Genomic DNA, 12614 nt, shown 5'->3' with positions numbered 1-12614 from the left:
TATCAGTTCTGTACTGACAATGGCTAACGGGATAAAACTTACTAAAGTTCCCGAGCTGATAGCCCTACTCAGATCCTTCAGACTTGAGGACCAACAGAAAAGATTTAGAGCCCCGGCATGGGACCTAAATATAGTGCTACAACACCTAACCAGTGATGCATACGAACCGCTCCAACAGGCCGACTTTGAACACCTGACGCAGAAAACCCTATTTCTTCTGGCATTAGCTACGGCAGCCAGAATGTCTGAAATCCATGCGATAGATTTCAATCGTATCACATTTGACAGTGGTAACAACTCATCAGCGCACCTTGGCTTAAGATGGGACTTTATTGCAAAGAACCAGTTACCAGGCCAACCAGACAGGCAATTCCACATTCCGGCTCTTTCCTCCGTCCTTGGTGCAGAGGATACAGAGGATTTATCACTATGCCCAGTCAGAGCCTTAAGATTATACCTACAAAAGTCTAAACCTAGAAGACAAGGTTTTAAGAGACTATTTATTCCTTTATTAAGGAATACACACACAGAGGTATCCAGAACAACTATCTCATTTTGGATGAGAGCTGTTATTCTCAGAGCATACAGAGCAGCGGGATTGGACCCCCCTTCAGCCTCCAACCCGCACGAAGTAAGAGCCTTAGCCTCAACTTTGGCACTTCACGGCAACTGCTCCATAACAACTATTATGGAAGGCTGTTTCTGGAAATCAGATACAGTTTTCGCCAATCACTACCTCAGAGACCTTGCGACAGAAGACTTAGCTGGTATTCACCAATTCGGACCATTAGTTGTGGCACAACAACTCACGAATCCTACCAGACGACATTAGAAGATCACACTCACCCAATATCACGTAGACTTGTTGACGTCAGGTTACTGTTACATAACCAACGACTGAGAGTCCATGTCTCCTGTTTTACTATGTAATTCAGCACATGAGTGAGAAATGATTGTGTTAAGATTATTGCTCTTCTCTTAACACCCTAATCGTTTAAGGTGAACAAGATTTATCTTAGAAACCTTATAAATCCACAAATCTATATGATTTACTTCCATTTTGCTGCTCACAAAAAAGGAAGGTGGTCCCCAATTAAGAATTTACACAGAAGATTAACAACGTTCCTATGGGGTTTATAGAACAGATCGACGTTTATCACACATACAGGTGAAACCCACCACCTACTGTGAGATTCAAGCAATAAGTATGAGTCAGGATAAGATAAAATATGTATTTTTTAGAGTAAAAATATCATTTATACTTATCCTGACTCATATGAATGAGTACCCTCCCGACCTTCCCCTCTTTCCACTGATGTGTTTCGACCATTAAGTAGGAAACAAGAGAGAGTGATGAGTTACTGGGCTTGGTCACATGGTTCCGGTGCGCATGCGCAGAGTGAGGGTGCGTTTGGGTGAGCTGTTTTTCTCTGTTCTTTGGGAACAGCACAGGACGTTTCCACTACCTATTCGGAAGAGAGAGAGATAAGCAATAAGTATGAGTCAGGATAAGTATAAATGATATTTTTACTCTAAAAAATACATATTCAATATATCGTGGACCATTGAAGATCCGGGGTAGAATAGGTCTTCAGCAACCCATGCTTGCCGTAAAATGTGACTATCCTTGTCGTAAGAGGCGACTAACGGGATAGGGTGGTCAGGCTGGCTGACTTGGTTGATGTCTGTGATGGTATCCCTGGGTGTTGTGTTCAGTACTTATACTTATGGGTCGGCACCGTGCTTATGGGTTTCACCACGCCCTGCTCACTTAGGGCCACATCAAGATGAGATATAGTTGATGAGACTGTACGATGCTGTCTTACAGATTGTCCTGAAGATGAGCTGGCACCTGATGATGGTTGGGTCGGCTGACAAGGACTTCACCTCTGAGGCCACCAAACTCTGTATAGCTTGTCTAGAAGAAGGTTAGTCAGTAATCTGTTTAATCACAAATGCCGAATAGTCCCCATTTCTCCATTCTTCCTGTGAGAACCTGGGGTAGAATGTGTCCCCAGCGACATTGTGAGTTGTATGAGTCGACAAAATCGGAACCCTAGCACCCATGCTTGTCATAAGAAGATAATGTGGACAGGGTTGGGGACATGGTTGGTGGTGGGGGTGCTCACTTGACTTAAATGATGGGTATAATATGGGACATGGCTGATGACGTTAAATGGGTTCGTACCACACCGGAGACTGATACTATGTGCCAGAGTACTATCTAGTCTGCCTGGAAAATAAACACACTTAATGAATGAAATCCTTAATCCAATAATAAAATACACAGAGCTAAAGCTATTCTTCAGATTCACAATGGTGAGCAGAATAAAGATATGTGAATCCTTCAAAGAATATATGTGGAGTAACCACGGGCCTTCTGAGGAGTCAAGAGTTCAGCTTATCTAAATACGCAAGCTGGCCCAAAAGACAAAAGGGCTTGAGGTGGAAAGGGCTTGGGCTATTGTGTTAGGCAGTGCAAAGGGTGCGCATGCTTAGTGACGGGGCTGTTACCTGGTCAAGGAGACCTGTAGAATTGGTCTTTAGCAACCCATGCTTGTCACAAGAGGCTACTATCCTTGTCGGAAGAGGCGACTAACGGGATAGGGTGGTCAGGCTCGCTGACTTGGTTGATGGATGTCATCCTATCCTAAATGCATAGATCGATGCTCATGATGTCAATCACTGGATTGTCTGGTCCAGACTCAAATATTTGCAGACTGCCATCATCTAGCTGGAATATTGCTGAGTTCAAACAAATAAACAAAACAAGGTTGAGGTAGGCAAAACTGATAAACATGACTGAAAAAGAAATAACAAGACTAGCACAAACACTTATAGCAATCAAGCTAAAATATGTACGATACAAATAGATAAAATCTGTAACTGTCACTTGATCATTAACTGGCTCTATTTACAGACTGCAGCATAATAGTTATATTTGTGTTGTAGACAAGAGTCTGAGACTCTTGGACAGCGTGATGACGTGATATTTGTGTTGTAGACAGAAGTCTGAGACTCTTGGACAGCGTGATGACAAGATATTTGTGTTGTAGACAGGAGTCTGAGACTCTTGGACAGCGTGATGACAAGATATTTGTGTTGTAGACAGGAGTCTGAGACTCTTGGACAGCGTGATGACGTGATATTTGTGTTGTAGACAGAAGCCTGAGACTCTTGGACAGCGTGATGACAAGATATTTGTGTTGTAGACAGGAGTCTGAGACTGCTGGACAGCGTGATGACAAGATATTTGTGTTGTAGACAGAAGCCTGAGACTGCTAGACAGCGTGATGACAAGATATTTGTGTTGTAGACAGGAGTCTGAGACTGCTGGAAAGCGTGATGACGTGATATTTGTGTTGTAGACAGGAGCCTGAGACTGCTGGACAGCGTGATGACGTGTCTACAGTGGGTGACAGATGCTCGACGCACACTGGACCGAGAGACAAACAGTGAAGGGCAGATGCTGTCGATTATCCCCAACTTCATGGGCAAGATGTATGTGTGTCTTGCCAACTACATCAAACACCACAAGCAGACATGTCAGGAGGTGAGGATCGAATAACTAGATGTTATAGCAGCTGTCAGGAGGTGAAGATAGGATTAATAGACATTTTAGCACCTGTCAGGAGGTGAGGATAGAATTACAAGATGTTATAGCAGCTGTCAGGAGGTGAGGATAGAATTACTAGATGTTATAGCAGCTGTCAGGAGGTGAGGATAGAATTACTAGATGTTATAGCAGCTGTCAGGAGGTAAGGATAGAAATACAAGACGTTATAGCAGCTGTCAGGAGGTGAGGATAGAATTACTAGACGTTATAGCAGCTGTCAGGAGGTGAGGATAGAATTACTAGATGTTATAGCAGCTGTCAGGAGTTGAGGATAGAATTACTAGATGTTATAGCAGCTGTCAGGAGGTGAAGATAGGATTAATAGACATTTTAGCACCTGTCAGGAGGTGAGGATAGAATTACTAGATGTTATAGCACCTGTCAGGAGGTGAAGATAGGATTAATAGACGTTTTAGCACCTGTCAGGAGGTGAGGATAGAATTACTAGACGTTATAGCAGCTGTCAGGAGGTGAGGATAGGATTAATAGACGTTTTAGCACCTGTCAGGAGGTGAGGATAGAATTACTAGATGTTATAGCACCTGTCAGGAGGTGAGGATAGAATTACTAGACGTTATAGCACCTGTCAGGAGGTGAGGATAGAATTACTAGATGTTATAGCACCTGTCAGGAGGTGAGGATAGAATTACTAGACGTTATAGCAGCTGTCGGGAGGTGAGGATAGAATTACTAGACGTTATAGCAGCTGTCAGGAGGTGAGGATAGAATTACTAGATGTTATAGCACCTGTCAGGAGGTGAGGATAGAATTACTAGACGTTATAGCAGCTGTCGGGAGGTGAGGATAGAATTACTAGATGTTATAGCACCTGTCAGGAGGTGAGGATAGAATTAATAGACGTTTTAGCACCTGTCAGGAGGTGAGGATAGGATTAATAGACGTTATAGCACCTGTCAGGAGGTGAGGATAGGATTAATAGACGTTTTAGCACCTGTCGGGAGGTGAGGATAGAATTACTAGATGTTATAGCACCTGTCAGGAGGTGAGGATAGAATTACTAGACGTTATAGCACCTGTCAGGAGGTGAGGATAGGATTAATAGACGTTTTAGCACCTGTCAGGAGGTGAGGATAGAATTACTAGATGTTATAGCACCTGTCAGGAGGTGAGGATAGAATTACTAGACGTTATAGCACCTGTCGGGAGGTGAGGATAGGATTAATAGACGTTTTAGCAGGACACGCCAAGATGTTATTGGAATACTGTTCAAAGTGCTGTTAAACCCAAGTCACTCCATAGGATAAATCCTAGGTTTGCTTACTGCACCTGGTTGTTTTACACCTTACACAGAAGCAAACAGACATGGTGTACTGTGGTCATGGCTGGAAGATAATGTGGAGGGAGATGGGTTTACAATCAGTGAAGATCCGTTTTAGAAAAGGTCTTCAGCAACCCATGTTTGCTCTAAATGGCGACTATGCTTGTCATAAGAGGCGACTAACGGGATCAGGTGGTCAGACTCGCTGACTTGTTTGATGCATGTCATCGTATCCAAATTGCGTGGATCGATGCTCATATCAGTCACCGGATTGTCTGGTCCAGACTTGATTATTTACAGACCGCCGTCATATAGCTGGAATATTGCTGAGTGCGGCGTTAAACAAACAAACAAACAAACAATCAGTGTACCTTGCTTGTAGGTTGTATCCAGCATCAAGCCCCAGCTCACAGAAATCTTCAACACAAGCATGAAGAATGTGTTCCACTACCCTTCAACAGCGGACATGATGACAGCCACACTAATGGCCATAGTGGCGGAACTGGCTCATGCTAGTCATAAGGTACGTTTATTGCGTGATATGCCAAAATGTGAGGCACAGACTACCAAACTGGATAACCGTAAGACTATAAGAACAATCCGACATGAGATAGGAATAAATAGCAGAGGGTGTACAGGTGCTAGTTGATTACAGGAAAAAGCTACCATGTCCATGGAAACTAGTGTTGCCAGTGGCAATAAGCAGCTACCACAGTTGGCCTGAGGCAACTACCGCTGCCTGGCCCTGGTAGCATACTTTATTATAAGAAAAGCTACCGTTGCTTGGCAACTACCCTGCTGCTAAAAGCAGCTACTGCTAGTCTTAGGCAACCACCGCTGCCCAGCCCCAGGTAGCATAGGTGACCGCTACCATTGCCGGCCAAAAGCAACTACTGCTGCATGGCCCAATAAGTAAAAACCTTTGTGGCAGCAACAGCCACCGGTCCAAATGTCAGCTACTGCTGACATGATGACTACCATCACCGTGCCAATATACAGGGCAATTTGTTGCCCAACGTAAACTATTTAACGATTCCACGACGGGAAAGTGGGGACTGACCAGGTTCCAACTGAGAAAGAGGTAACCCAGAAAGGTTCCCACTGAAATAAAAGCAGGTAGCCTTAAGCGTGAGTTGTAATTTGGAGGCAAGTTTATTTGTTACTAGCACGGGTAGTCCACAAGAAAGCACCAAAGTGCTACCCCTCATGCCAGTCATAAGGTAGCGTGATGTATCCCACAGGTTCTTAGCTCCATTGTAACTCCCATCCCTTGCAACTATCTTACGTTGTTTTCGAACAGGCTCCCAAACTCCTTTAACTGAGCAATATCAGTTTAGTAGTCAAATACTTGTTGAGCCTGAGTTAATACATTTATTTGTTGAGTTATCAAGTTTGCAGCTTGAAACATTATATAAACTGAGGGGCCAAAAAATTATACCAAATTTTTTTTTTTTTTATGTAATTGAAAATTGAAAGACCTGTTGTTAAATTTGATTATTTCTATTTAACATATCACTCTTTCCTGCAACAGTTTGTGAAAAGTAATTTGTGGCTCGATAATTTTGTGTAAAAATAAATTGGTTCAAAGAAGATTGGGGTAAGAAATGAATTTGCACAACATGACCCCTACCATGTTTGAAATGTTGTGCCGAAGAAAGCAAATTTATTGATTTTTCAAAGGTAACATGTATTTTGCGAAAGGAATAATTTTTTTTTTTTTAAAGTTTTAAATCAAATTATATTTGAAAATGCTGACAATAACAGACGTTCATGTTCTGCATTGGTGAACTGTTCAATAATTAACATGTAGGAATAAGAATATGAACAACCATTTTGTTTATGTTGTTATGAAGTATTCATTTTCAAATGAGACTGGAAAGACAAATGTTTCTTTAATCAAAGACTAGTCAATTGTACTAGTTGGACTAGTAAATGTATTTGTTGTGTAGGAAACCCTTGATGAGCCAGTCGACATCTCCATCCTCCCTCCTCTGTCAGCGCTGCTGGTGAAGATCATGTTTTCCCCTAGACAGAGGCTGCAGTAAGTAGCTGTATCAGTCACGCACATGACTGCTATTTATAAAATGGGACTCAAGAAAAATCATTGTTTCAAATAAATGAGCAATATTAAATTCTGTTAGTATGCTGTAAATTTAACTAACAATGCACATTTCTTGTAATAATTGCCTTTGATATTTTTGTTGTTTATGGGGTAGAAACATGAAAGAAAGGGTGTGCACACTGTACATCTGCAGCACAGATGATGTATATAAAAGTGTAGACATTGATACAGTGACATAGTTTTGTGCAATAGTGCAGCACAAGCCACACCCTCTCTTATTAGCAGCCAATCAGGAAACAGTAGTTGGGATGTGGCCTAATTATCTGAGGTGTATGGAAACAAATGCAAAAATAATTGCTTGGTTAGCAAATCAAATTCTGTTCAATCATTTGCAATGATTACAGGATATACAGGATATACAGGATATGTGAATGGTGTTGAGGTCCCTATTGATAAGGTTCAAGGGCTGTCTGTGTGGTATGAGTGAGTGAAGACAATGTTCCAGCAATATCACGGCGGGGGACACCAGAAACAGTTTTACACATTGTACTCATGTGAGAATCGAACCCTGGCCTTAGACGTAACGGGAGAACGCTTTAACCACAAGGCTACCCCACTGCCCCTTATTTGGTAGTATTCTCGAGAAGATCCGGGGTATAATAGATCTTCAGCAACCCATGCTTGCCGTAAAAGGCGACTATGCTTGTCGTAACAGGCGATTAACGGGATCGGGTGGTCAGGCTTGCTGACTTGGTTGATGCGTGTCTTGTATCCCAATTGTGTGGATCAATGCTTATGATGTAAACCACTGGATTGTCTTGTCCAGACTCGATTATTTTCAGAACGCCATCATATAGCTGTGAGATTGCTGAGTGCTGCAACAACCAAACAAATTATGTGGTGGTAACTTTCTGCATCAAACTCCCTCTGCCTGTTCCAGCTTCTTCCTGCAGGAGTTGAATGCGTTCATCTCATCAGGCAGTGTGCCAGATCTCCACCATGCACATGGATGTGCTCATTTACTCTCAGCCATCAGGAAAACAAAAGGTAAAGATAGCTTCCATATTCTGTATATATATTCTGGTGTTTGACACTTCATTCTGGACCAGACTGCCTCTGTGGTCTAGTGGTAGAGCGGAAGGTCCGGGGTTCGATCCCCGGCCGCGTCATACCAACAGACGTTAAAAGATGGTACTTGTTGTTACCCTGTCTGGCGCTTGGCATTAAGGGGCTAAAACAAGGACTGATTGGCTCGGAGTCAGTATACTGTGTCTGAGGGGTATTCATGTTAAACTGCGGCATGGTATCTCAGTGGGCTAGCACTATAAATCGGCATCAGTCCGGACTAGTACAAGCAGCCACACAAACACACACACGTACATGCACATCGCTATATAAGTGAAATAATCTTGGACGCGAAGTTAAACCCCATTTCACCTCACCTCATTCTGGACCAGATATACCAATATCTGTTAACATGAGAAAAGATAAACACAAACTGACTACTAATCTACCTAGGCTTAACCGTCCTCAGAATTGTAACCAACATTGCACCTTTTCTGCAATTACCCATCTTCACAAATTAGCTATCATTCTGTTGATTCTTTGTAAGCTTGAACAGTCAGTATGTTGTTGTTTTATAGTATAATCAAAGTTTTGTCTTTGCAGGCAGGGTACCATTTGAGCAACTAGGTAACTGCGAGGACTCTCTCCGCCTGTGTGTGAACACTCTCTCGGTCAAAGTAGAGGACGACGATGACGACTCAAAGTAATTTCTTTGTAATATGACATTTGATTGAGAATTTGCAGAGAATGAGGTGAATGAGATTAATGAGATTAAACGTGTGTAGGTGGCTTCAAGTATATGAGACCGCCTCCGTGGTCTAGAGGTAGAGCGTCCGCCCGGAGAGTGGAAGGTCCGGGGTTCGATCCATGTTAAACTGCGGCATGGTATCTCAGTGTCCTAGCACTATAAATCGGCATCAGTCCAGACTAGTACAAGTCTGCCACACACACATACACGTCAATGCACGTTCCGATATAAGTGCAATAATCCTCACCTCAAGTATTTGACTGGCTCCTTGGTGTGGAGAGAGTATCGGCACAGGGAGCAGAAGGTCAGTGGTTGGATCTGCGTCATACTAAAAAAGGGTTGAAAAATGAAGGACTGACCAGCTCACAGTCAGAATAATTTGTCAGAGTAGGGTATCCATGTTAATCTGTGGCATGGTATCTCAGTGGGCTAGAACAACAAACACAGCATAATTCTGGACTAGAACAAGCAGACACACATGCATGCACATCACTATACAGGCGATGTTAAACCCCATTTCATCCCACCTCACCTCCTGGTTAGAGGGGGCGGTCGGGTAGCCTAGTGGTTAAAGCGTTCGCTCGTCACGCCGAAGACCCGGGTTCCATTCCCGACATGGGTACAATGTGTGAAGCCCATTTCTGGTGTCCCACGCCGTGATATCGCTGGAATATTGCTAAAAGCGGTGTTAAACCATACTCACTCACTCCTGGTTAGAGATGACAGAAAGGGATCAGGTTGTTACGGAGCATAACCCTCAATAGAAGCTATTTCTGTGACAGCATATCATTGCTCCATATCCTCATATATTGGTGCGGTGGGGTGGCCTAGTGGTTAAGTGTTCACTTGTCATGTTGATGGCCTGGGTTCCCCACATAGGTACAATGTGTGGAGCCCATTCCTGGTGTTCCAGCCGTGATGTTGCTGGAATATTGCTAAAAGGGCCGTAAATCCATACTCACTCACTCCTCATATATTGACTTGAGTCACACCATGTGATCTCTTTATGTAAGTTGCACCGTTTTGGCATTTAATTTTCCACCTCCCATATTGCCCAGGTGACAAGAGGCTGGTGCAAGCAACCAGTTAACTCACAGGATAGGTTAATTTGTTCTGTTAGTTTTATACAAACAGTGATAGATGGTGAGCTAAAGCTTCTTATTGTTATTAGTACTTTTTGTAAGAGCTGACTAAATGGGAAGTTTTCGGTTTTCTAGGTTCTTTTTGACACTGTTCTACAAACAGGTTAATTTTTTTTCAGAGATTTGCTGAAGCAGATCCGAGACAAAATGGAGGGTGGACAACAGAACAGCTGAGGTCCCAGACAAGTCCTACATTAATCTTGACACTATATGAATCAACTTTATATGACTGTCCGTAACCTTATTTATTAGACCTCTCACTTCAAAACAATCTTTAAGAAGGGATGTGGAAATGCAAGCCAATTTGCCTAATCTGGTACCTAAGATTGTTGGAAATAAGAGAATATTGCATATTCCTTGTCCATGGAATTAATTGTTGGTATTGGTCAGGGACAATATAATGATACCATGCAAGCCAAATACTTTATAGAAAAATGCTTTCTATACTCAGTAGTCTAACCTAATTTTCTAGATAAATAAAGTAATAATTAAATTAACTTAAAGTGTAGAGAAAGTGCTCTCAATAGATGCGTAGAGAAACATGCGGACTAACCAGGAGAGGTTGTTGCTGGAATCATGTGACAAAAGTGTGCAGAAACCGGACACAGACCATGCCTGTGACCCAGCCAGTGACACTAACTATGACCTTAATAAAACAAGTAGAGAACTACCCAAGCTTATATGGAGTAGATTTGTTCATGGGTTAATGTTGACCCTGACAAGTATTTAAGGGAATAAATATTAAATATTAGGTCGGATTATTAATTTAATTCAGGTTATGATGGTGTGATGTCACAGCATACTGCTTACTTCACAAGTGACCTGAGAACACATACATGACGTCTTCTCCTGAGGTCATCATACAGCCCTTTGAACATTGGAGGACACCCTTTTCTGCATGTGTGCTTCAGCCTGACAGCTTAGATCATATGCTATTCCATGGCATCTGCCGTGATGATTTATGCTTCAAGCTGCTATGTAGGGCGGTCGGGTAGCCTAGTGGTTTAAGCGTTCGCTCGTCACGCCGAAGACCCAGGTTCGATTCCCGACATGGGTACAATGTGTGAAGCCCATTTCTGGTGTCCCCCCGCGGTGATATTGCTGGAATATTGCTAAAAGCGGCGTAAAACCAAACTCACTCACTCACTCACTCAAGCTGCTATGTAACTGTATGAAGAGACCATGCACCATTATGTTATCATGGTTCCAGTTATCTGTAATAAAACTACTACTTGTCATGTTGAGTTGGTTGTATCTTCCTCCTTGTAAGATACAGAGGCGGATTCAGGATGTTTTTATTTTTTTAAAAAGGCGGTAGGGGTGCACATAATGATAAAGTCACCAAATGAGTGGCCGAAGGCGCAGTTAGCACGCGCCTCACTCTCTATCGCTCTGGACTCAAACAGGCTGATGGAAGGAACAGGTACTTTATGGGGATATAATGGCACAGTGTGAGAATGCACCACTGCCATACTTCATGTTACCCTGGCTCCATTTATCTATGACATGTTGAGTTTCTTGCATCTTCACCAATTTCATATTCCCAAGGCCTTAACTGACTATAAAAATCCAGTTTTAACCCTTGCCGAACTTGACTGGAATATCCAGGCTCGATAGTAGCACCACCAGTGATTATTACGAGTTGTGTCCCTTTTAGGTCCCTCCTATAGACCAATCAGATTCCACCTCTCATATCACTTGCAATTGCTTAAATAAAATGGTGGCACCCAGTCAAGACAATCTGATTGATAATCAAAAGTTGTGAGGTTATAAAACAGATCTTACCTCGTGAAGTGCATCAAATTACTTGAGCACCTTGATTAAAAACATTAAAAGATTTGCAAAGTGTCTGTCGACGTCCAGCTGATGGTATACATGCTCTGCAAATCCTTCAGTCCACTGAAACGTTGAAATCTATGATTACAAACCGGATGTCTAGTTCATTCAGCGATGTTAATTGGACAACCGTATGTATAGACTCGTCAGTCCAGCCAATATGTAACGCTGGAATTCCAGCCTAGTTCGGCAAGGGTGGAAATTGGACTTTTATAGTCAGCCGACGCCCTTGCCTCGGCAAGATGCACAATTTTCAGGTCAAAACATTTGGGATCCCCACCTACAATAGACAAATTTCAGAGCTGCACATTGATACATTTAACAAACTGACATCAGCGGCCCTTGTCTGACAAAAGGTCAAATGAGATTTGGTCTTGTGGTTTCTGAAAGCAACATTTGTGAATTAGAATTTTTTTTAAGAAACCACCGGTTTCAATTTTGTTATACTGGTGGAAATTGTGTTCAGGAAATTTCTGGTTTCTAAAAAAATGGTTGATCATGAAGCACATGCATTTTAACAAAAACTTTGGAAAAAGCAGCAAAATGTTACTTTTGCATTATCTGCAACTGCTGCGGATGAGAGCAGGTCATGTCCGGATACAAATGGAAACTACCATTGTTCACTATATAGGTCATATTCGCTAGGGGGCACGGGTGTCCCAGTCTTCTAAGTCCCCGCGTTGTGCCGAGTTGTGTCCCTTGGGCACGCCAGAAACCTATGATTGTGGGTTCAAATGCTGGTTTGCCCCAATTATGTTTCTAGGGTTGTCAGCATCATACCTGTGCTCGTGGGTTTCACCGAAGTGGTATACGTCCGAGACCTGCATCACTTCGGGCTTTCCTCCCACATTAAGCTGACACATCTG

At 42.6% G+C, this 12614-nt stretch overlaps 1 protein-coding gene across 1 annotated transcript in view; it reads left to right on the top strand.

Annotated features, from left to right (window-relative positions):
- Nucleotides 1–11150, top strand: part of LOC124135902 (condensin-2 complex subunit G2-like) — a 46449-nt gene extending 35299 nt beyond the window's left edge. Inside the window, exons 23-29 of the mRNA XM_046501570.2 lie at nt 1829–1928; nt 3369–3553; nt 5278–5418; nt 6845–6936; nt 7898–8004; nt 8626–8725; nt 10032–11150. Coding sequence (XP_046357526.2) covers nt 1829–1928; nt 3369–3553; nt 5278–5418; nt 6845–6936; nt 7898–8004; nt 8626–8725; nt 10032–10086 — 780 coding nt within the window. The 3' untranslated portion in view covers nt 10087–11150. The remainder of the gene's footprint in view (nt 1–1828; nt 1929–3368; nt 3554–5277; nt 5419–6844; nt 6937–7897; nt 8005–8625; nt 8726–10031) is intronic.
- Nucleotides 11151–12614: the final 1464 nt, after the last annotated feature.

Source organism: Haliotis rufescens, unplaced genomic scaffold, assembly GCF_023055435.1.
Source record: "Haliotis rufescens isolate VD_foot unplaced genomic scaffold, xgHalRufe1.0.p SCAF_4, whole genome shotgun sequence".
NCBI classification, from domain to species: Eukaryota; Metazoa; Mollusca; class Gastropoda; order Lepetellida; family Haliotidae; genus Haliotis; species Haliotis rufescens.
This window is presented reverse-complemented; position numbering and strand designations above follow the sequence as displayed.